Source organism: Clinocottus analis, unplaced genomic scaffold, assembly GCF_023055335.1.
Source record: "Clinocottus analis isolate CAN_PGR_092001 unplaced genomic scaffold, fCliAna1.0.p SCAF_13, whole genome shotgun sequence".
In the NCBI taxonomy this organism is placed as follows: domain Eukaryota; kingdom Metazoa; phylum Chordata; class Actinopteri; order Perciformes; family Cottidae; genus Clinocottus; species Clinocottus analis.
In genome coordinates this window covers 3224476-3249649 of record NW_027175854.1, presented here as the reverse complement: position 1 = coordinate 3249649, position 25174 = coordinate 3224476, and the positions used below count along the sequence as shown (strand labels likewise).

The window sequence follows — 25174 nt, the reverse complement described above, 5'->3', positions numbered from 1 at the left end:
AAGAGTGAAAGGATGAAAAACTAAATGTGGAGGCTGACGCGTGAAACTCAGATTTGCAATTTCTGTGAAACTGTCCGCTTTTGCGTGAGCTTCATTTCTGGTAGTTAATCCTGATGAAGGTTATAATTGCTGCTTTGAATAGTTAACCAAATAAAATGAGGCAGAATCATAACATCTATCTCCACTGTAGCTTCATAGTGCACATATTCTCACCACTTACTCACTTTTTGATAACTATCCGTTACTTGCAGAGATTGCCGTATATATGTTTTTGTGCACAGGCACACATCGGGCTCCTGGTGTGCCAACAGGACGAGTAGGCAACCTGTTGGCAGACAGCCTGACATTACATCCACACAGTAGAGGCTCAAAAGTGCCCAGGTGTAGAGTTTCAGGGCTTTTCGCACTATTCTGTGTGAAAGTAGCATGAGAGCTTTCCCTACACAGCTTTAAAGCCAGACATGACAGACAGACTGTACAGTGGTGGAGGCAGTTGAACAGTATTGACTTCTCCTCTGAGCTTACGATGTTGTTACAGTGCCCAGCAGCAACCCCAAAACCCAAAATTTCCTGTTTTAAAACTAAACAAAGTTCACATATGAGTTTCAAAATGGCACGCTGGGAGGAAATGTGTGGATTTCCTCAGATTTTCTCGTGGAAAATAGTGGGTGTGTTCAAAAGGTGAGCACTGAACTGGTAGACCTGGAAAACATAAAAGCAAACAAAGTACAATGGATCAAAGGTTGAGGGATACTACATGTAAAACTGAATATACTGTATACCCTATGAGCACAAGTTAATGTTTAAACATAAACTAATTCACATGACTTTGAGTCAAACTCGACTAATTAACGTGTTGACCTCTGTGAATGAAGACTGTGTTACAGATGGAAGCTGTATTCCATCACGTCTTATTTCATACTCTTGCCCCCGGGGCTTGTACTTATCATGATGAGTACTTTTATATAACAGGGAAGTTTAGTGGGTCAGAGGGTCAGACAGGATCAAGTCTCTGATGCTGATGTGTGCGTGTGTGTGCACGCGTGTGTGTTTGTTCTCACAGAGATGGATGTGGATCACGGATTCTATCGGCAGGTGGACGTCCAGGCCCACGCTCACTACATCGTCGCCTTCTTCGTCTTGGTGATCGGAACGCTGGGTGTTGCTGGCAACGCTTTGGTCATGTACGCCTTTTTCTGGTAAGTGAACTGGTGATGCTGAATGATGAGCACGCCTGTCACTAATCGAAGAGTAGCATGATTCAACCAGTTCTACGTTACTCACCTTTTCTACAGATGAGGGACTGTGCAGAAAGAGTTTGATCACAATACAACTTCTAGTTTTCCAGAAAACTATTATTTGTAATTCTGCTTTTTATTAATGATTTTTTTTTTAATGTCATACTGCGTCGTGTCTCACGTCCTCAGATGCCATCATCCCATAAACTAGTCTGGAAGAAGTAACGGTCCAAATAAAGTCAACAATGCTGTTTTGTAATATTTTTTCATTGTTCACAGTATAATTGTATAATTGTTCAATTTAGTCCATGTCTCTAACAATATTAATCACACTTTAACTTTGCTTGAGAACTTATTAACAGATGGAACAAATGGATTTAATGCATTTCAGGAAACTAAGATTAAAGCAGGAAGTAAAGCATCATGAGGCAGGCTGCGTTTAACTACAGTAGTAGTGAATATTTATGAGTAGTGAGGTGCAAATATTGATGGGTTCTAAATAACCGTCATTTTAAAATCTATTATACGACCGTAACAATACAACATGCTCAAGTGAAAGCTGTGAATGAGGCTCATCATGAAAAGAAAAGGACAAAAGATTAAGGTACATTAAGATTACCATGAATTAGGAGTATATAGTTTGAATAAATGTCTTGAAAATAGCTCCAATTAATAAAGAAAGAGATCAGTAAAAACAAAACAACCAACATTGTGATTGAAGTTCTCTGGAACCACGACTAGATTGGGAATCTAAATGCTAGTGTCTGACGAGGACGGCGCATTCCCATCTGCAGCATGACCGCAGTTTGATCAGCCAACATGGAATGACGTGCCGACATTTTGGTATCGTAAGGCTCAATTAGCACTTTTTATCATCTTTTTGCACATGGACTGGTCCCATGAACAAATGTCTTGGAAGTTTCCACAGTGCTCTACTGTTCAAGATCCGCTGGAACGTCAAAATAACCCAGTTCACAAGAGCTGTTTTGTTTATCGGACACATTAAAATCGCACATCAAACAGTGAAGGTGGAAGAAATTTCTCACCCTGAAAATATTCTGTCACAAGTTAAAAAAACATTTTTGGCAACAAATTGCACATACAGTAAAAACCTGTGTTAATCCGAACGGCCTCTTTCAGAGTATGAAATTATTGTATATTTTAGAGCATGTTAGCATGTTGCTGGTTTTATAATAATAGTCATATTATTAATATAACAATATCAAAAGCATGTTCGAGATATCTGTTTGGATGAAGATGTATAAAATCTATAATATATCCAATTGAATATCTTACATTGTCACTATTAACTAAAAGTGTCTAATATTCTAGAGATTCGAAACACAAACTCCTGCATTATATTTCCATTTCCAGCCTTTACTGATCACTCTGTGCTTGATTTAGGAAGAACAAGCAGCGAGGTCTTCACACACGCTTGCAGGCATTCAACAGCAGGAAGCCGCTCTGTGATTTTCTCCCTGTACTGGATAAATCAATGCGTGCATTTAATAATTCAGTTAGCTTCTGCCTTATTTACATACAGCCAACACTCTTATAGTTCCACCGAACCCACATAGAGGGCAGTGAAGCTTAAATAACAGGACTGCAACTCAGGATAATCCAATCAACTGCGTGCCCCACTATATATTCTCCTCTCTGGAAAAAGTCCCTCCATGTCTCTCATTTATTAATTATGTTGACTTCCAGTGACATATTATGATGCAGCAACAAAATCTCCTCCCTGTCTTAATATTCTCCAACCACAAACCAACCGGACGGTCAGAGCTGCCTTATTCTTGTGTGTGATGTTGTGTCCGATCTATTATAAAACACCTTGGTATTGTGTTCATACAGATTGAAGCACCTGTCTGCCAATTAATGCGATTATTGCGACGCTACTTTTTACGTTCTAACACGCAGGTCAAATCCCAAACTCTTAATTTCTATTGTACTTGAAAGAGTTTGAAATATAGATATAGCTAAAATGACAGCACACGTGACATGTAAATACACTCTGGCTATATAGTATTCCACTGAAGTATTCGCCTTCACAGGCCCAAGAGTTAGATAAAACCCCTGGTCTGACATGTTTTCTGCATTAAGGTCCGACCACAAGGGACACAAATCTTTTTTAACTGTGGCATCACTCGATCTCTAGTCCAGTCACACCTCACCTCAGTGTACATAGACACTCACCTAAACGGAAACATGTAGAATATTTACTAGTTTTTAGGTGATTTTACAGTCAGCGGACAATGCAGAAGCTTTAACTGATAAATGGAGCCGGCGTAACTATTACAGTAAACAGTAGATTATGTCACTGTATATAAACACTGGTCTCAGGTTTAGATATCCAGGACAAAGCACTGTTTTCATTTCAGTTGGAACACATATTCATCCAGCATCTGTGTCCCGTACTCTCTCAAGGCCTTTTATGTCATTGTGAAAAAATGATGGAAGACATCAAAAGTTGTTCGTATTCAGAAGTCTGCATGTACAAAAGGATTTTCTCCATTTTGGTGATCTTGAGATTTCGCCCTCTCCACAACCTGGCACTGTTTCTGGGGGCTTGTTTCAAAGTAACAAGGGCATCATCTATAATTTACAGACTGATGACAAAAAAGTAAGCAGAGGTGAGCAAGGGTATGCTAATGGGAGGTTCTTAAGTACAAACTTTAACCATCTGTTTGACTCACAGCCTGAGAAAAAGCAGCGGTACATTTGCTGCAGCCCCCTCATAGACCGCTAGGTCGCAGCTCATTGTTATTCATAACACGTTGTAAATTTAAAATGTGTCACAGCGGGATTGTGCGAATATTCAGATTTTTCCCAGGATATGCTAACAGTTATCTTCTTGTTAACTGATGGCTGACCCAATATAAGATCATTTCACAGAAATAATGGATTTATTGGGCATCTGTTTCGGCTGCATTTTGTGTTTGTTTCTCCTGTCAGCGATGGCGAATAGACGTGTTACTCGGACAGAACTGATTTTTGGGAGTTTTGAAGGCGAGGAGCTGCTATTGGGGTGAAAAAGCTTGAACATTTAAATTCTCAAACACATGTAATGTTCCAGTGCAACGTAACTTTCCTCTTGAACTTGTTCACAGGCTTTGATTATAAAACTAGCTGCTTTGTTCTGGGACATTTAACGTCTTTTGTAGGTGTGAAGTTTAGTGTTCCTTTGTGGGAGACAAATACAGACCAAAGAAATCCACTTCCTGCCGGTACCTGAACCCGCTCAGGAATTAACTACTGTAGCTTGTGTTGCAATCAATGTCTGAATTTACTGCTTTGATCGAATGGATATTGTCAAGGCATTTGGCTATAGTGATTCCATACTGTCCTCCTAAAGCTACTTTTAATCAACAATAAATGAATACTCATGTCTTTGATAATAATGCAGCCCATTTCATAACAACATACAACATACAACATGCATCACATGAATAATGGTCTGTCATAACTGCAGTATTTTGACTAATTATAAACCTCACTGAAGATAATTATTTGTGTTATTTTATTGTTGTACACATGTGAAGGCCCTGGGTGGACAATAGCGACAGATCTTCTAACCAATATTGTGTGAGTTGTCTTTTTTAAAGAAAGGTTAGTTCTGGACAATTAAAGGTGAAAGCAGACTTGTACAAAGCTGTTAACTGTCGGGATCTAGTGAAGTTTGCAGGCGTTTGTGGGTCATAGAACTCGTTTTTTCCTTTAGTGACGCTCCAATTGAAAGGCTATTTATAATTTGATTTTTCCTATGATAGTGAGTCCATTTTGACTGACTTAACCCCAAATTGCTCCCGTAGCTTTGCCAACGCAGTGTGAATGTTAGATGGTCCTGATGGGCAGGTAGCACCTTGCATGGAAGCCCCTGCCGTCAGTGTGTGAGTGGGTGTGAGTGGGTGAAGGATGACAAGTGGTGTTAAAGCGCTTTTAGTGGTCGGAAGATTAGAAAAGCGCTTTACAAATACAATCATTGACTGGCAATAGAGCTTGTGCTTGCCCCAGTGATTCAAAAGGGGAGTCCACTGAAGCCATTATACTGGAGTATTGATTGTGTGTTCTGTCCTTTCATTTCATGTGCACAGTTTTAGTGTTACTTACTTTAGGAGAGTACAAGTATTGAAGTACTGTATGGGGGTATGTGACATTGTTATTGATTTCCACCCTCCTGGCTTTGTTATGTTAAGGCAGTGGGAATAGAGTTTAGAAAGATGAGGATTTGACTTATTGGAAAGATTTTGACCTTCTACATGTTTGTGCATCGCACTAGCGAAAATGTAATTTAAAAAAAACAACCTTTCCAAACAATAAGACTCTCATTGTAATGAAAGTTCCCTCTTGATTTTAATTTAGTCAGAAATGTGACAATAACAACATTATATTGTTTTGTGGCATATTGAATCTAATTCAAGATTTTTAAATCCTCTGTGTTTCAGCAACAAGAAGCTACGGACCCCTCCAAACTTTTTCATCATGAACTTGGCAATCAGTGACTTCCTCATGGCAATTACACAGTCTCCCATCTTCTTTGTGAACTCCCTTTACAAGGGCTGGATTTTTGGTGAAACAGGTAATTTTTAACTATCAATTAAATAGTTTGTACTCCAAAAATAGCTCTGTCTTTTATTTATCTATCAATATTGTCTATGTTTTGAGCTATTTTTTAGCGAGTTCTTTTCTATAGTCTCAGAATATGTGTATGATATAATCTGTGCCTGCTGTTGATTATAATAGCGTTTAGAAACTAGGAGCATTTAGTCCCTGACTCCCTTTTAACCTGAAACCAATGAATACATGGTGTGAATTGCATTTTGAAGTCCTGACTATTCATATTACTTATCTCATGTAATACATAGTCTTCCAATCAGAGGGAAAAAACACATATGAATGAAATACCTCGGTCTTTCTTTTCCTCCACAGGCTGTAAAATATACGCCTTCTGTGGAGCTTTATTTGGAATCACCTCCATGATAAACCTTCTGGCGATCTCTCTGGACCGCTACATTGTCATCACCAAGCCTCTGCAGGCCATACGGTGGACCTCCAAGAGACGCACGTACTTCATTATTGCCCTGGTCTGGCTGTACTCTCTCGCATGGAGCCTCGCACCCCTTTTGGGGTGGAGTAAGTCACTTAATTTGTCACCTGCTCTTTTTATCCAACAAACCCTCTATTTATACTTTTGACCTTACACTTTGGTCTTATCCGTCTTTGTCCTTTTTTACCTCAAGGTTCATACATACCAGAGGGCTTGATGACCTCATGCACATGGGACTATGTGACTTCTACTCCCGCCAATAAAAGTTACACTTTGATGCTATGCTGCTTTGTATTCTTCATCCCTCTGGCCATTATATCCTATTGTTATCTGTGCATGTTCCTGGCTATCCGCCATGCAAGCAGGTGAATGAATTATAGGTGAATATGCAGCACTTTAAAGCACTAAACACATCCAAACTACTTGAAATGCTGCCATTTGAAGCAAGTCTTCTTATTAACTCTATAAAACAATATCATACCATTGCAATGCAGCTTATAGCTTCCCTCTATTGTCACATCTACACGTCAACCATCTACTGAAACGTGTCTCAGAAGAGGCTTGACATTGCTGCAATGCAATTTCCCAAATGTTAACACAAGCATGTGACATATATTGTGATGTTGGCATCCGTCACCCTCGTTCTTTCCTTTTATATATTATCCATGTGTGTGTGTCTGTGTGTGTGTATATGTGTCTGTTTTTCAGATAGGTCTGTAGCCACACATTAGCAATTCACCCCTCAGTGAGTGAAGCCTTTTCTTTTCAAGGGTAGCATAGATAGCTAGACAAATAGATAAAGTATGAAAATACTCAATATACAATACAATAGCAGAGCAGAACATATTACATTTAAGAAAATGAAATAAAGAAAATGCAAAAATGCAAAGTGTATATAGTGTATACAGTGAGAAGTATATACAGTGACTAACTAAACGACAAAATCATCCAATACTTTTTGTTTTCAGTATTGAAGGCCGTGTCCCTTAAAGAAGTTTGCGTGCCTCTGAGCAACATCTTGTTACTTTTTGCCTGCTCTACCCAGTTTTGGTACATCAGCTTCTTAATTCATATTTAATAATCCATCCTTTTGATGTGGAAATTGATCATGTTTGCCATCTACGAGTATTCCAATCCTCTTCAAAGGAATACAACGATTCGAGTGAGCAAATAAGAACAATTGGATGTACCCTGTGTCTGTGCCTGCCTGTCCTGTTGGTTGCACGGTCTGCTTGGCCGCGCCGCACTTCGTCTGCGTTTGGGTCCCCAGTCTTCCATACGTACAACATAAAACCATTCTGTCTGCAAACACTATACATGTTGGGTTCATTTGAAATAATTTATACTTCTGAATATACTTCTATGTTGACTCCAAAATGTCTTTATTCCTTCTCTTTGTCTTGTATTTCTTCCACAGAGATATAGAGAAGTTTGGGTATCAGGTGAGGAAGTCGACCCTGATCCAGCAGCAGTCCATCAAGACTGAATGGAAGCTGGCCAAGATTGCCTTTGTGGTCATCATAGTGTTTGTGCTTTCTTGGTCGCCCTATGCATGTGTCACCCTCATCGCCTGGGCTGGGTAAATATACAGCAACACAAGGGCTCCTTATGATCCAATACATTTGTTCTCATAGTCTAACTGCATTTGTTGTGTACAGACAGTTACGTAGATTCAGCCATTAAACAAATAGGATGCTCGGTTGCATTGTGTAATTCATCTTAGCCATTAAACCATGAGCCATATTCCATCTCTTTTAGAATATGATTATATTGGGCATGATGAAGTGCAATGGGGTCAAAGACAGTACCGGTACCATCACAGGTGATGTACAGTTTGACGCTTTACAAACACTTTAAACCTTTCAAGATATGGGAGCAGCCTCAGTCCCTATTCCAAAGCTGTCCCTGCGGTTATAGCCAAGGCATCGGCCATCTATAATCCCTTTATCTACGCCATCATCCACTCTAAATACAGGTGAGTGCAGTCTTTCAACTTATCTGCAAGCTCAGCTTGAAAAGAAGATAGAAGTTTTGCTGAGGGATCTTTATTTTTCCACAGAGATACCATGGCAGAAAAGGTTCCCTGCCTCCACTTCCTAGCCCAGACCCAGAGGAGGAAGTGCATCTCAGTGTCGCACAGCGAGTCCTCCCTGAGGGACTTGATGCTGAGCAGACAGTCATCGCTCTCCAAAACCAAGTTCCACAGAGTTTCCTCCATGTCCACAACAGACACAGTGAGTGTGGCACCATCAGCGATATGCTTCCAGACATCAAACGCACAGACATTGAAGTTGGGTTATTTTCTTTGTTGTTGTTTTTTTGGTATGGTTCCCTTTTGGCCAATGAAGGTCACAATAAATATGCATTATACAGTGTGGCTTCTACATGATTCTAAATTCTCATCATTATTTTTATATTTCTTGCTCAAGAGACACCATGAAAAAAAAGGAGCAGCCTCATTTCCACATTTACAAGGCAGATGTGTGTGTGTGTGTGATACAGAGTCACATTATGAGATGATTACCTTGATTTACATTAATGTGCATGTCCCTTGCAGCAGGTTTGGAGTGATGTGGAGCTGGACCCTATTGATCAGAGCCATTGTGTGAGGTCCAGCTATTCCCTCGGAGCTCTGAGGGACAGAGAGTACAAGTCATTGGTGAAGCAGATCAAGAAGAAAGAAAGCCAAAGCCAGGAACAGGTACAGGTGCTCATCATTATACTTGTTGATCAAAGTCTAATATGCTTGAAGTCCAAGTCATGTATTTATAGAGGGCTGTGTTATTTTGATTATTCCTGCTCTAGATCCACATCCCGGAGCGAGGCTCATTGAACAGAAGTGATCACACCCTGTCGTCTGAACGTGTCAACACAGTGATGCCGCTGGCTCCGGGGATGAGAAGGCAGGGTAATCCTAAAAGTTGGAATGGAGAGAAGAAACAGGAAGTAAAGAAAGACGAACAGGATCCGAGAGAGACACAGCAAGAACAGCAGGAGGAAGACGAGAAGGAGCCAGACTCTTTGGACAGTGTTGTATGTGTGCACTCCCAAGCAATCACCAGAGCAGACTCAAAGAAAGATCCTCTGGATCGCAGCCATTGTGAGGAGAAACAAAGCACACAGAGCAGACAAAGAGAACTGTTGCTGACTTTACAACCTCTGGACTGTTCTGCTCAGGAGCTTGAGTCCGTGCAAAGATTCCTCAGCTAAATGTTACGTGTCCTCGTATCAAGTAAACAAGTTGTTTGTTTTTTTTATCGTTGAAGAATGAGGTATCTTCCAAAGCAGCTGACAAAACTTGCATCCACTGTTTAGCAATGCAGTGCAACCAAATACATTGGTTTGTCCGTTTTTGTGCAATTGTATACTTCACTGTTTTAGATATTAATCCTGAGGCACACCGTTCCTTTTCAGGCTTGCTGTTAACATACAACATAATGCTACCCTTGTTTTTGTGAAAGGCGGGTCTTCAGTACCATCAACACTGTCACGGTGACGCAAAGGAACATCTTAGAAATGGAACCGTATCTAAAATGACCTTTAAGAAGTTCAAAATAGTATGCACTTTGTCAAAAAGGCCTAGAATCAACCGTGTACAAAAAAAACTAACTAAAGGCCAATCAGATGTATTATCTACTTGTTGCTGAGAGACCAACGTGTGTCTCCTTTTTTGTGTTTTTTGGTTTATTTTGTGAGTAAGCTAATTTTTATACACTTGTTTAGTTGCCAAGGCTATATATCGATGTCTCGTGAATGCCATGTCTATCATGCACGATCGCCTCCATATGTGCATGTGCTGTATCATGAGTTCAGGCACCACAGTGAAGCTTTACACGACCAAACATATCATCCACCGCAGCTACTTTGGAAACCATGTACTATATTTGATAAAAAGCCTTCTGCAAAATGAGTCATAGTACATTTCGGCGACCAGACGTAGCAAGCCATAAAGGCGCCTGATGTATCGTATCATCACCCGTTACGATAAGGACTACAGCTGCATGTTCCCGGGAACAGTAGCGGCATTCATTGAAATTGTTACATCCTCAAACATTACATATTTGTTGCCCTTGGTGCTATTGGTAAATCTTTATAGAATGGTTTATTTGGTGTATTTGTTTTGGGAAATAAATCTTTAACACATTTTTTTGGTCCATCTTCTTAGAGCTTGGAAAAAAAATAAAACATTGATTTTATAAACAACTTCCTCATGGAACATAAAAGACTATGTAATTTATTTCACTTCACTCGAAAGTGTAATTTACATTAATAATTCCAGTCTTCAGGGAAATGTCTTTATAACTCGCTGCAAATCAATTCATTAATGAAATAAAGTCAATTTACCGGTAGTGTTGTAATGAAGCAGTTTGATCAACAATTCACACATAATAAACAGTGCTAAGCATAGATAACAACATTCCAATGGAGTCTGTGCATCATATGTTATACATGCATTATATCTATTTTCTTCCGTGTCTTTTTTTAATCCACCCCACCCCATTAATGTTTTAACTGTTTGTACCGTAGAGCAGCGAGCGTAAATACAGATGAAGTGTGCAAAGGACGAGAAGGGGATGACATCAACAGATGTCCCGTGCTGGATTTAAAAGCAGGGCACAGTGCATGTGCTTTGACCATCTGAGACACCAGGATGGCAGGAGTCCATAAATAATGTGGATCTGTTAAATGTATGACTCTATTGGCAAGGGGCTGTTGTTCTACACTGTGCATCCTTTTTCATTTTGACTTGTGCGTCCATGTGATTACATGGTACAGTTCCCTCCAAAGCTGAGGCCGTTTATCTCGAGTGATACTGAAAGTGTGTTCTTCCTTCCACATCAAACACCCAGAAAGCCCTCGATCGACATGTCTTTGAACTTTAATTCCAAGATTTTCTGAGCGGTTCACTTCTCCAGTTATGTAAAGATGATTTAAAGGTATGTACTGCAAAGCTTACATAAAGGACTTGTGCACTTCAGTGGCTCAATCGCATTGCACAAGGGAATTCTGCTGCCGGGCTTCCCATTAGTCCATAGCCATATATTGACATGGCTCACATGGAGCTGAAAGAAAGCCCTGCTGACCTGCAGTGAAGATTGAATGCAAACATTTATCTAGCTTCAATGGTTGAGTACAGTTAATGGTAATCTGTAAAATGTGTCATGCCTTTTTAGCAAGTACATAAATCAATGTATATTTATTTAACAAAATATCACAGTGCAGAAATAAAAGGATACAAAAGTTCAGAGAGAGCTGGAATAGCCACTAATGTGAGTTATTTCAAACAAATCAGATGGGACAAAGATATATTTAGCAATGCATTAGTACCGGGACAATTACCCCTTGGAATGCTGAAATACTGTGAAACATCACTTTGATTAAAATGTTAAACAAAATTCTGTACAATGTCGACATCCTAGTATACACATTCCTGTCCTGTTTGGAACTGTGGATTAAGCTATAATCATACTTTACACCTGAGGGATTACAGGCTTTTGTCCATCAAATAAGTGTGCAGTGTTTTACCTTTGTGAATGTCGTCCAGATATGTTTTATAATACGGACCGACATTCATAAAGGTTTTCCTCTAATGCTGCCGAACCTCTTAATCTTCCACCTAACCTGTAGATCAGACAATAAATAAGAAACTAGGAAGATAAGAAATAGAGTTGCAATAATGATTATTGAATAATAACAATTCATTTTTAGATTAATTCATTGATTAATAGATTTTACTTAATAAAAGGTTCTGAAACAAAGCCCCGTTTTTTATTGTTCCACACTCCAACATGTCTTATAATATTAAAATGTATAAATTATAATTTGCTATTGTTATGTTTAAACAAAGGACTAAAATAAGTATTTGATTCTCAAAATGATTGCCAATTCATTTTAATGTTGGTCAACTAATTGTCCAAACCTGAATCATCTGTGTGGCATTAAATGTGCTCAATCAATGTCAATCTGCTCTTATATTGACAATATTGGCCAATACTGGAGAAAAGGTATATCCACAAAAAGTATGCGAATGTAATCTGATTTTACTTTGTAAAACCTTGTTTTTATATTTGGACATGTATTATTATTCTAGGTGTGGCCTGTCCAGTGAAGATACAGTTGTGACTGGAATATAGTAAACTCTTGTTAATGATCATATTTTTTTTCCATTAAAACTTTTGACGGTCAAAACACAGTTTTCAGTCATATATTTGTCTTTATTTACATTGGCTTGAGTTGACTTCGTGAAAACCGTCGCCTCAGGCTAAAAGCTACGTCTTGGAAGACGAGAACAAGATGAGACGATGAATGTTTAGGTATGAGTTTGTGCCCTCGGGCCATGATCAGTAGTTTATAATCCACAGGGCCGGAATACACTGTGAAGCATGCACTACCTTTGCTGACCACTAGAGGGCAGACACACACCGCGCCATTACCAGCAGAATCAGAATCAGCTTTATTGGCCATGTGTGTGTACAGATACATGGAATTTGACTCGGTTACACATTTACATCTGGGTAAAGATTGAAAGCTGCTATCATAGTGGCTGTAGTATAATAAATAAAGGACATCGATGCACCTAACAACGTTGCAACAAGTTGTTTTTTTTACAGGGATTAAGAGCGCACAAAATGCAGAGACAAAGTGAAAACACGATGAAAGCTAAGAACACGTGGATACAAATAACGCGAGGAATAATAATAATAATAATAATAATAAAGGAAATCTGTCAAGTCAATTGTTACTATATATAATCTGTGCAGAATGAAACACCCTCTATCTTTATACCCCTCATTTAAACAAGAGAGAAACTCTGCTATGTCTGTCGAAAATTGTAACAACAGCAGAGAAATCAACGACAATCACAAGAAGAAAATAAGTAATGACAACAAACACTATCTAAATTTGTAACTGGATTACAATGTAATGCAACACGTGTTTTCCTTTTTGTGCTGTATCTTAATCCAATGAGGGCCGATATCCCAGAATAAGTGTTTCACGTTTTACAAGATTTAGTCGTTTTTGCGGAATGTGAGCGGGTATCATGCTAAGCTTCACGTCAGCCCGCCAACAAAAGGACTAAACTAGTTAAAACTCACCTGTTCTGTTTCAGTCTGGCAAGCCCATGCCTGCCGCTGCTGCGTTGCCTTAACTCGACGCGCGCGCGCGCGCACACACACACACACACACACACACACACACACACACACACACACACACACACACACACGCGCACACGCACACGCACACGCACACACGCAGACGCACACACAGACACACACAATGCTGTGAACCCTCCTACCGGCTGCCAGATGGGGCTGGCTTATATGCGGAAGTTCCAGTTCCGCTCTGTCCAGTTGACTCCGAAACTGCGAACAGACGGACTAAAGTCACGCTTCTCTCTGCACACCAGACCCGGCTTCACAACGCAAGGTGAGTTTATCTGACGACACCTTTTCAAAAATAGTCAAAGTTTCCATTTTTTATTTTACTGCTGCATGTGCCCGGTACAAAGTTGCAATTAATAGACCATATGCTCCATCGAAATATGGATCAATAACTTTACAAAACGTAAACATGTTGTTGGGCTGTTTGTTTCACTGACAAGTAAGAAGTGGGATAAAAAAGCATTTCAGAAAAGTGCACTAATAATGTCTGACGTGTTTTATTTCACACCCGCTGAGGCAACACGTTAAAGTGCAGGTTCCGTGAGTAAAAAAAAATAAGCATGCTGGATTTTACACACTCTAATGAAGGGCCCTTGAAGTAAACACAGGATGTCCTAAGATGACAACGACTGCAACTCAAACGTTATGTTGGATAATTACTCCTGGAAGGTATATTATATTTTATGGTCTTGACACTGAGGAAAAAAACTTTGAAAAGTATACACTGAGTGTAGGATTGGTTACAAGAGCACAGAAGTCGCTTTAGAACAAATCAGCCAGTGTAGAAAAAGTGTCACATGAAGTCATGTTGGAACAAGTTGTTCTTCTGATGTTTGGTAAGCCAAAGACATTTCATACGGTCAACCGTTCCCTTAAAGTTTTTGGTGTAGTTTTACAAAAAAAATGTATCTAGAGTTATTTATACATATGCAATATGATTTTGATATTTGACCAATAATAATGTAATAGATGTCATTGACACCCTACTAGTGAGGTACAATGGGCCGACACGCCGCTATAAACTCCGCTCTGTGAGTCAACATGTCCTGCAATGATGTCACCTGGCAACATTGTCTCCCGTTGCATTGTGAAATGAGCATGACGTCTGAAACTCTTTAACAAGCAACAGCCACTTCCCTATATGACTAAAGGTTACCTGACGGAAACACAGCTGCAGTTTGACACAACATGCAGTGCATAGGGATCGAGGTCAGAACAGTGAACGGCACCTTGATGATCTTGCTTTTTTTCAATTTAAGAAAGTTGTTATTATTCATCAATGACCCCCCCAATACTGCATTTAACTGCAATAAGACTTTATGATTAATCACCACTGGCCAGATCCTCCTTCAATTGAATCATCAATAACCCAAGCAACACTTTTGTTGTTTATTTAGTCACTGTATATACTTTATATACACTTTATAGACACTGAATATACTTTGCATTTTCTTTTAAAAAACCTGTGGATGAATAAAGTATCCATCTATTCTTCTATTTATCTCCATCTATGTTCCCATTGACACGTCATATTAACTGTAAATTCAACATCTAAATTCAGTGTCACACTATTTGGATCAACGTCCACAAAAATTCATAAATGGAGACAACTTCAGAAACTCCCACTTGAGCTGTTCAGGAAGTGTTGTGTTTTAATCTTGGTTTTTGGTGCGAACGTGCTGAAAAGTCAAGTGCAGTAATGTGCCATTACGACAGGAGCATGAAAGATAAGGCCTGAGTGGAACATAACCAGAAGCAGAAGGGTTGACGTGATTATCAATAAAATGTGTGTGTAGAGCGCGACTTCTTTCCTCATTTTGGGAACAGCGAAAGGTGTGTCTGCTCGTGTCTATGCATGATATCATAAGAGAGATTGCAAAACAAGTAGGAGCTTGAGACGTAATGTTTGTTCTCTCCATATTAGGAAGAGAATATGCGGATATGACTTGAGCATGATCCAGATTTCACCATCAACATTTATGTACGAGATGAAATCTAACACTGACACAGCTGTTCGGTCCTGTGTATTCCTTAAGGCTCGCTCAAGCCGTGACTCTTGGCTCACAAATCTTTGAATACAACTTGCTGTATTTATGTCCATTGTGTCTTGTGTCAGAATATCATTTCATGAAGACTCAGATTCAAAGTACGTTGTAAACAAAACAGTGGGATAGGCATCCTTTTCTCTTGAGGCGCTTTCATGTTCTTAAAGCATTGTTGGTGAAACATTATGTCTGTTCATTATCACTGTTAATTATTAAAGGTTGTTTCTCAAATAATGCTGCAATTTGATGAGTTTAGCATGTTCATGATAACAATTAATGGGCAAAACAACCCTTTTATTTTTCTAAAAATACACTACTGGGCTCACCTCCACACTTAGTCACCTTGAAGGTGGCAGCTGTCTGGAAATGGTTGCTTTCTTATTATAGACCTGCCTTTCTGCTTGTGATTTTGTTTGGCTTGATGGTGAAAGTGTGTTGTATAAATAGTAGAGCTGGGTTTTACACGTGATTTTATTTCTATCTCGCCACACACACTTTGGTGGCTCCATTGCTGGCTTCTTTAAAGAGGCTGATTCCCCTCCAGGCCTGATGGTGAAACAGCGCAGGCCAACCCCTCTGGTTTGATGTGTGTGTCACAGTTGACCAGGTGACAGGCTGGCAGGTGTTGCTGTGTCCCTGAGGGAATTTGTGACAGGAGCATGACTTACAACCACAAAATGACATTCCTCTGGGATGACAAGACATTATTATTCATGATATACTTATCAGGAAAGTATGTTTTTTCTGCACTGCCCGTCACACGAACGTGTGAATATGTCTTAACGTGTAACACTTTTTCCAGGCAGTCATTGACACATATAATTGCTTCATTGAACAAGTCACATGCACACGTTCTCTCACCATTGTGCTGTCGAAGTAAAACCGTTTCTCATCAAAGCCAGAAATAAAAGAGCAGATTCTCAAATGTCTGTCATGAGCATTAAGTTCAGCACCGAATGAAACCTCTGTGCTCACCACCAGTCCCTTTACTCTTTTTTAGTTCAACTGGAACACCTTTAGTTCATTACATCAGAAGTATGAGTCTTAGCTTTCCCAGGCTCTCGGTTTTTCTCTACAGTACACCCTGATAGCAACTAACAAAGCACCCGTCTGTTCAGAGTTCGACTCAGCTGCTTTGCTTCTACATTTCCCCTTTTTCCATCATAATTGCAATGTACTGTATGTGACATATGATGCATGTGGTGAGCCTTTGATGTCATGTTTTCATGTCAACATACACCCTTCCTGTTGGGCAGGGCGAAGGTCGTATATTTCAACATGATTGGTGTTTCTTTTCTAAATCTGTGCACAGCGGTTCACAGTCACACAGACAGATTCACTACAGCCTGTTAGCTGAATACTCAAACCAGTTTAAAGGATTTTGCAAATATGGGACACCAATTTCCTCAATTATTAAACTAATAAATGTAATAGTATACTAAATATGAACATGTGACTGTACTTAACCTCAGTCTCGCTTCCAGTAAATAGCTTGCAGCTTCAATTTTTTCAGGGGAAAAAGGAATGCATGACAGGCAGGGCTTAAACCAGTGAAACTCAATAGTGCATGAAATATTGCTCTGCACCAAATAGTCTTTGTTTACTGGAACTGTCCTTTTGATTTGAATGCACACACGTTTAAGCGGAATATGGTATTTGTATCCATCCATGAGGTAATGTGGAACATGAGGGTGCGTTTCAGCCGTTAAGATGTTGAAATGGAAAGCGAACCTGCTCTCCAATGAAACGCTGAGTTGGCAGCTGAGCTCTATCAAGTCGGTGGCCATCCAGGGTGTGTCTGGCCTTTGCTCTGACCCTATGTAGGCCCAGCAGCTCCACCGCCGCCCGATGGAAAAGCCCACACTCACCCTGTCAGGGATTAAACAGGGTTTTCACAGGATTTGAATGTATTAAGGTTTCAATCTCCTAATCCTGATTTCTCAACTTCGGGAATGAGTGTGAAGGATGATACAGGTATGGGACTATTTGCTGCACAGCGTTTGACTTGGAAGAGTCTTTGGCTTACAGTGCCTTATTATAAAAGAAATGCTTGACTTGGCCCTGGTTTTATTGTTAACCCCCTGTGATTTAATCTGGTGTGCAATATATCCATGAAATCAGATTATTTTTTACTATAGGTGTTCACACTGGGTACCTTTTTTATTTTTCAAATGCAATGGGTTCAGTAAAGGACACTAAGTGCAGAGGTCCAAAGTGCAGCTCCAGAGTTGCTGATCTGTTTTTTTTTTTTTTTTTTAAGGTAAACAGAGGACAGTCAGTACTTCTGTGCTTTAAATATCTCTAACTTTTCTTTTCACTTAGAAAGCTTCAATGTGATGAAATGTTATTGGATGACAACGAGATTTCAGAGCTCACAGTGGTAGACAACGAACAATGGCATACATTTAATCTCCTCAGATGAATCCTCCTGTTTGGGTTTCGGTGCAAAACGCAGTAATCTCTTCAAAATGCCAGTTGTTGGTTGCGCAACATTTAAACGTTGCGTGATACGCTTGTTTGTTTATATCCTCATTTTCCTGTTATTCCCTTTCCCAAAGTCTCTTGTGTCTGTGATGTTTGTTCTGTCTCTTGATAGATTATGCCCCTTTTATCATGAAGTGTAACATATATCTTCCTCTGTCTCTATAGGTGAATCATGAGCAGCAGCTACAGTGTCTCCCTGGCCGGCCCGGCCCCCTGGGGCTTCAGACTGCAAGGGGGGAAGGATTTCTGTATGCCCCTCACCATCTCACGGGTGAGTGGAACACGTACACACAACACTTGCGCGGCCTTCCCGCCATGACAATCGTCTCTGAGGAATGCTGTCCATGCTCGCTATCCCATTCGTCTCGTCGGTGATGAAAGTGCGCGTGCCATCCGTCTCCTGTGTGACACTCATCGCTGGATTTAGACACTTTTTCTAACAGCTCATGACCTCTGTCTCTCGGTCCCCTACGTTCATGAGCTACCGCCCGTAAAGGCCATGACTGATTGTCATAATAGTGTTGCATAACCGAACCATCACTACAATATCCTTCCATTTTAAAAACTCCCTTGAATCTCTCCGACAGTCATATATTTGGAGGATTAAGCTGGATGGCTGTTAACGGCTGCTGTCATTTTGGTCGTTCAGATGAGTGATGGTGCTGAACGTCCGGGCCTTTCTCCCTCGCGTTCGTCCTGAGGCGAAGCACAAGAAACTATGTCTGCTGGATCCGTAATTGGAACATCAGAACCTGTCCCTGAACGGCCAAAAAGCCACAGCGCTTCTGTAATAACTAGTTACGCACCCTGAAACTGGGATTTGGCTCTGGCTGACCAGGTCCTGTTGAGTCCTTAGCAGGGAGACTGATTGAGAAATAGGCCTTTTTCAAGGGTATCTGAAGAGCCTTCAACCATAATAACATGGCTTCTTCTCAAACAGGATTAAAAGAAGACGGCATGTCCTCTATTAGTGTAGTCTGTACTTTGTCAACAACTCTTGACTGCTGCAGAACGAGCTGTGTTATGCAGTTCATGCTGCTTCCTGTTATGTAATTGTTATCTCCGTGTCATGACCAAGGTCAGTTACTCTGTTTATTTGTTGTTGGCTGGATCAGTTACAGAAGTTTGAATGTTTTGTTTGTGAAGGAGAAATTACTTTCCTTTGTCAAGAGCAGACTAAACCGTAGAGTATGAAAAGGCCAGCATGGCTACGCAGACTATTTTTATGCCTTGACACAATGATGATAATGGAATGAAGGACATTATGTTGTCACAGCTCCATGCATGTGACAACATAATGTCCTTCATTCCATTTTTCATATATATATATATATATATATATGTGTGTGTATAAAAATAAAACCTTTGTGTCTCTCCGTAGAGGAACAGGAAAACAAAATCGACATGAAATTGGCCATTTTGCCTCTGTTGCCCTTTCAGTTTTGGCATTGGCTGTTAAAAAAACACAAGACCAACATCTGCTACAAATCTCCTCTACCTTTAACAGCTAAATGTAGTTTCACTGGGAATTCTTAAGGGCCTGCAAGGACAAGAGTGCACAGACCCAAATTGTACACATCATTTTTACTATTTCGACTGGAATATGTACTCGGGTAAGACAATGGTTTTTGAGTTGACACGGTGTAATATTCTTACTACACTGCATACAACCCACATAAACAATGAAAAGCAGAAGGGCATCTGACACCTGATTGTGATATTTGTAGGGGTGTGGGAACAAGTCATGTTTTTCCTAGTTGAATGACTACAGATGGGTGAGTTTTGACAGGTTTCCAAAAAAAGCCTTCCAGAATCCTTGAATCTGTTAAACTCCCCAGTGCATGTAATGTGATAGTTTTGATTATTTCTTTTCACAAACGTGTTGAATACGCCTCATGTGCTCACCAGCAGCGCAGTGTGGAGTCATCAGTGGTCTGGAGCGTGCCTCAGCACTGCCGAACCAAACAAAACGTCAGCTTTTCATTACGCTGCGGTGGTTTGTGTCGTTCCTGTGACATATTTTCATCCCAGCGCATGACCAGTGAATGACACCATACATGGCTTAGATTTCTTGTTGTTGTCCAGGAGCCAGGAATAAGTCGCCCTTTTGTCTATTTATCTTCCAAATCCTGATGTCACATAGGGCACAACCAGCCGAACACATCATGAGCATGGTCTCCTTGTAATAAGGCTGAATTCTTTACACATTTTTGTCCATGCGTTTTCTTAAAACTGATCGTTGTTGTTGTGATTGCTGTATCTGAAATCTAAGTTCAAGGAGTAACATTATTTACAGTAAGTGAGTAGAACGTACATATATGGAAACATCTGCCAACAGTTTAACCATTACTTCAGTTCAATCATGAGCGGAGCGACGAGGAAATTGTCTCGATCATAGGCTTATTTTCGGGTTCATTAGAGACCCACAACGCTAATTAGACCGACTACAGGAAAGAATATTCGCTCACGTTAAAGCTAATATTTATTGAGCTTAGATAGATGTGATCGCTATGGAATAATGATGTAATGACTTAACATGTCCTTACCATATGTAACTAATCCAAAGATTACATCAGTACTGTACAAGGCGGGTTGCTTACACGACAACCGACGCCTGTTATCCTGAAACCTTTTTAGGAATACTCGGCTTTGGACTTTGGTACGAGGTGGACTACATACCACAAGTCATAGAAGGAAGTATGTCATAAGTCACAGTAATAATGACTCCGAATGTTTGTGGAAACTGAGAATACCCAATAATGTCAAGGTGACTTACGAAGGAAGCCCCCATTTATGTTCTTTCCATCAGCCGTAGTTATTCCAGCTCCTTTTTTAGGCATTTCTTGACAGGCTTCCGGATGAGAAACACTTAAGTAATGTTTGCATTGCTTACGAAACAGCAGAAACACAACATAAAAAGGTCAGCTGGAGCTCAGCACGGAGACGTGGCCCCACATTTCCCATTGACCCCTCACTTCCCCCCCTTGTCTTTTGTCTCCTTTGGCTTGTTGTTTCAGTGGCATGTGATACTTTAAGTGAACATTGTACGAACTAATTTTAGCTCTGTGTTTGCAGTAGACTTTAGACTTCCAGAGTTGGTCTTTTTTCAAGCACCCCATTATGTGTTAATATGTTGAGGCTACAGGAATGTGAAGAAGTAGTGTGTCTGGGCAACCAAGATCAACATCAGGGGAAAAAGGTAGTCTTTGTGCATTCATTTGAAGAGAGGAGGATCCAATAGAGTGGACGGCCATTGGCTAGCTGGAAATATTATTAGCTAAATCAGTTACAATGTTGCATCGTCTCACAAGATGTTTATTGTAATGCATTACATTGAGTTGTATCGATTACTAAAACCTTCATGAGAAATGCTTGGTGCGTGTGTGATAAGCAAGTGTTAAAGTGCAAGTACTAGAATTTCTGCAACTATAGAGGAAATCTGCCTGTTTTTTTTGTTAATTCTGCAAGACGTTTGTGTCGTGTGTAGCTCAGTGGATAAAGAACAATCTCCCCGCCATTGAGACATAACTTTTGGTTCAGCTCAAACAAAAACATGCAGTGAAAAAACTCCCCTGGCATTTGAAGAAACTATTGAGACAGATAACTCGTGGCCTGTGCTGCAAAGCTTACAGTCCGTCTGTATTTGTTTTTATCTGCCTCTTGGATTAAAGTCTCCTTAGGATTTTTTTTATGTGGAAACTGAAATTCAATAGAAACCAGTGAAGTTCATCATGTATTTCAGAGCCTTGTGACTTTACGCGTCACAAGGCATATTTAATAATCTATGATTTTATCCGGGGTCGTAAAGATGTGTTCAGGTTACATGTGGGTTTAGTAGAACACAGTTATCTAAAGTTTGTGTTTGATCCCAGTACGATCTCCCTGGGGTCTGTCTGGAGTTGTATTGAGGGCATCTGCTTTCAATCTCCCTAATTCTATATGGCAGAGCTATAAAGAACAACCAAGCTGTCTTTTCATTTTGATTTAGATTGCTCACACTTTTTTTGGAGTTTTATCGTTTTGAGAAAAGATATTTTAAGCAACAATCTTTCTCTTAGTTTAAGAAGAAAGAAGAATGAGCCCATATGCTGTAAATTCAAAGACCCTTTGGGCCTCTACATTTGATCGGCCTTCACTTCCATCACTAAAGTCAGTTGGATTTAAAGACCTCACCGACAGCGATAGTCACTCATGATATTTACCAGGCATCCAACATTATCAAGCATTGTAAAGGGCTTTGCACAGATCTCTGGATTACAATTATGGTGCAATCCATTTAACATTAACCACAGTCGCACAACCATCTTGTTCCATCATGCAAAATATGTGTTGTGTTATTGTACCTTTGATGGAACCTGTGACGTCATGATAAACTGTATATTCTTGCAAATAGGGGTGTGGTATTCTTTTGTGTCAGTCCCGTCATTAGTACATTACATAGCCAGCGCATTTCAACACTTAACAATCATGCTGTTTGGCTGAATCCCCCGAAAAAAAAGCCCAATTTAAACCCCACAGGAGAGTTGAATGAATCATGGATGGAGGTGGAAACCAGCACTTGCACTTGGCTCAAGCCCCAACACGACTAAAGCCTTTTCATATCAGCGGCCGGCAGCGATCCTCAGCCGGGTTTGTTTCTAACCCGACTAAAGAGCGTTCGGTATGCAGCGCGGGGTTGGTGCGGCTTTTGTGTGGTTTTGTTTGCGTTGTCGTGGTGACCTGACCCAAGAGCTCGTACGTAGGTCCGCTTGGCATCTCGCGTTTTTCAGACGCCTGGTGGATATAGTGAGAGACTGGGGTCAAACCATGACAACCACGGGTCGACCTCCGCTCAAGTGCCCTTTGGTTGCAATGTTCGGTTTGCGGTTCTTGCCGTTTGGTCCCCGAACTTCTGTATTCCACCGACGCCTCATCTCTCTACCTCGTCATTGTTTGAATAGTTCAAGGGGTTGCTGGCGTACGAGCCTCGAAGAGAAGATCATAAACTGTGTTTTATGACTTCTGCTTGTGCTCGCCCGGCAGGTTGCAGTGCTCTCTGCTGTCTGATGTTCACTTCACAGATTCATCCCAGAGACTCTGCAGGGTGAACTTTTTAATGAGCTTTACTGGTCCTGCCAGTTCTGTGAGTCAATCAGTCTGTGTTTGTGATGACATAATGTTCGGCTCAAAGTCTTTTCCATATATGGGCCTCTTTTTTTTAGTCTCCCCTATACAGACATGACATGCATCTCGCAGGCCTCCAGCCTTCACCACAAGAAGCTTCCTGTAACATTACTTCTCAAAAGTGAAGCGACCACAGCCCCGTTCCTTCCTCCATCATTCCCCTGCAGTCAGGGAGTTTCACCAGCCTGGAAGATGATTAGTGTCCCAGTCGTGCTGAAGTGTTATCGCACATCTGTTACCCGTACCTTCAGTGTGTTTGGCTTCTTCCCCCTATCAAGAGTTTTGTGTGGAATTTTAAATGTTTGACGAACCACTGTAAATCAGTGGTTTGAAAATACAGCGTTGATCTGAAGGATTCCAGTGTAATGGGAGGTTTGGCAGCAGCCTCCTGCACTGAACAGAGCCTCCAGAGAGGTACTGGAGGTCACACACTCTGCTGTGTCAACTACTTAGCAAAGCTGCTTTTCCCTCCAAACAGAATCTCTTGTGTCTTGTTTTCACCAACGCTGGCTCTTATAGAAAGCTTTATTTTTCTTTATTAGTTTACTGCCTTACCGAGGAGAAGCTGATCACTCAGTAAACATATAAATCTTAATAGTCTTTGGAATTAACCAATTTAGTATTAAGCGCACTTGAATGTTTTTGATTACGGCTTTATGATGGACGAATTAAAGACACATGGAAGCAATGGACTGTTAATTTGCACCACTTGTGTTATTTTCCGGGACGCCGGGTACCAAATCCCTTTTTGAATGTATCTTCATCTCTTTACAATTATTTGAAGATGCTGTTCTTCCACGAATACATTCACACCTGCAATAAATACATGATCTGTTTTGGCTCGTCATATCGTCACCTCCATTCGGGATTTGTCATAAGCGTCACGATGTTTCTCCAAACTATTGTGCAGCATGCTTTACTCACGCTACATTCGTGAGCGCAGAGGAGCATGTGTTAGGGATAACGAGTCATTAGCAGTAACTGCACTGAAGTGAAATCAGCAGTGTGGAGAGCAGCACAGCGGCAACGCCATTATGTGCCTGGAATCCCATTCATGAGAGCGCAGTTGGAAAGACACTTCATTCAAATGGAGACATCCTTCTTCTTTTTACTCTTTAAATTCAACATTTTGACTTGTGGGAAACTGCCTTGCATGACTTCTTTTCTTTTGAACAGTATTTGGTAAAAATGATGTCGTTGAAACATCCTCTTCTCTCTTCAGAGAGCTGGAGTAAAACTTCCAAAAGTTCCCCTTCATTACTTATCTTCTCTTCGTCACGAGTGCTTCAGAGCTCTCTTGATTTATATTTAGAGACTGTGGATGCCAGGAATTCCTACAGTAACATCTATTTGCTTTGTACCCATGTGAGAATGTGTTTGACTGAAAGAAGTTAGGATTCATAAAGTGCTCTCTGTTCACCGCAGACTACAGCATTAAACATTGTTAACCGCATATAAAAACACATTTTTTTTTGTGTGAGAATGTTACAACAGTCTTCTCCTCTCTTCATGTCTTGAAATAGTGTTTGAGGAGTTGCCATATATAGAGCTGTATAGTATTGTCTTTTTTCACATCCTTACAAGGAGAGAGCTTCAGATCTCTTTCTACCCTCTCTCTCTCACTTCCTGTCTCACAAACGCACACACAGAGGGAGACACGGGCGGACGGAGAGACAAGACTGTCTGTCCATTCATCAATCCATTGACCTCTTCGGCTGTCGAGTAGATCGAAAAACAGAGGCAGCAAATACCAGCGATCTCTGAAGAGCGCTTCCACTCCGCCTTGAGGAGCAATGAGTTATTTTAATGAAAGTAAATGAGTCGGGACAGACGCGTGAGGCAGGTGTCTATGAGTCCATGAGTGAGTCAGTCGCTGCGCTCATGCCTGCTTCGCGAGGACCCTTCCCTTTGTGAGCCACACTTAGCATGTGGCGGTAGGTTTCCAGGACGCTGGTATGCATACATCAGCCTCAGCTATGCATTCGACACTTCCTGCTGCTGATCTGCTTGATAATGACACAAGGAAAGCTC

The 25174-nt window shown here is 40.6% G+C and overlaps 2 protein-coding genes across 3 annotated transcripts in view; both read left to right on the top strand.

Annotated features, from left to right (window-relative positions):
* Nucleotides 1–1062: 1062 nt before the first annotated feature.
* On the top strand, nt 1063–9495 carry opn4xa (opsin 4xa). The gene is made up of 9 exons (XM_068574090.1): nt 1063–1199; nt 5684–5817; nt 6168–6371; nt 6479–6650; nt 7703–7864; nt 8153–8260; nt 8345–8519; nt 8843–8986; nt 9091–9495. Exons 1-9 carry the CDS (start codon nt 1066–1068, stop codon nt 9493–9495), a joined length of 1638 nt encoding a protein of 545 aa, XP_068430191.1. The 5' UTR covers nt 1063–1065.
* Nucleotides 9496–13644: 4149 nt separating this feature from the next.
* pdlim5b (PDZ and LIM domain 5b) overlaps nt 13645–25174 on the top strand; it is a 32164-nt gene continuing 20634 nt past the window's right edge. For both annotated transcript variants that reach the window (XM_068574089.1, XM_068574088.1), the window contains exons 1-2: nt 13645–13716; nt 18146–18251. In XM_068574089.1, coding sequence (XP_068430190.1) covers nt 18153–18251 — 99 coding nt within the window. In that variant the 5' untranslated portion in view covers nt 13645–13716; nt 18146–18152. The remainder of the gene's footprint in view (nt 13717–18145; nt 18252–25174) is intronic.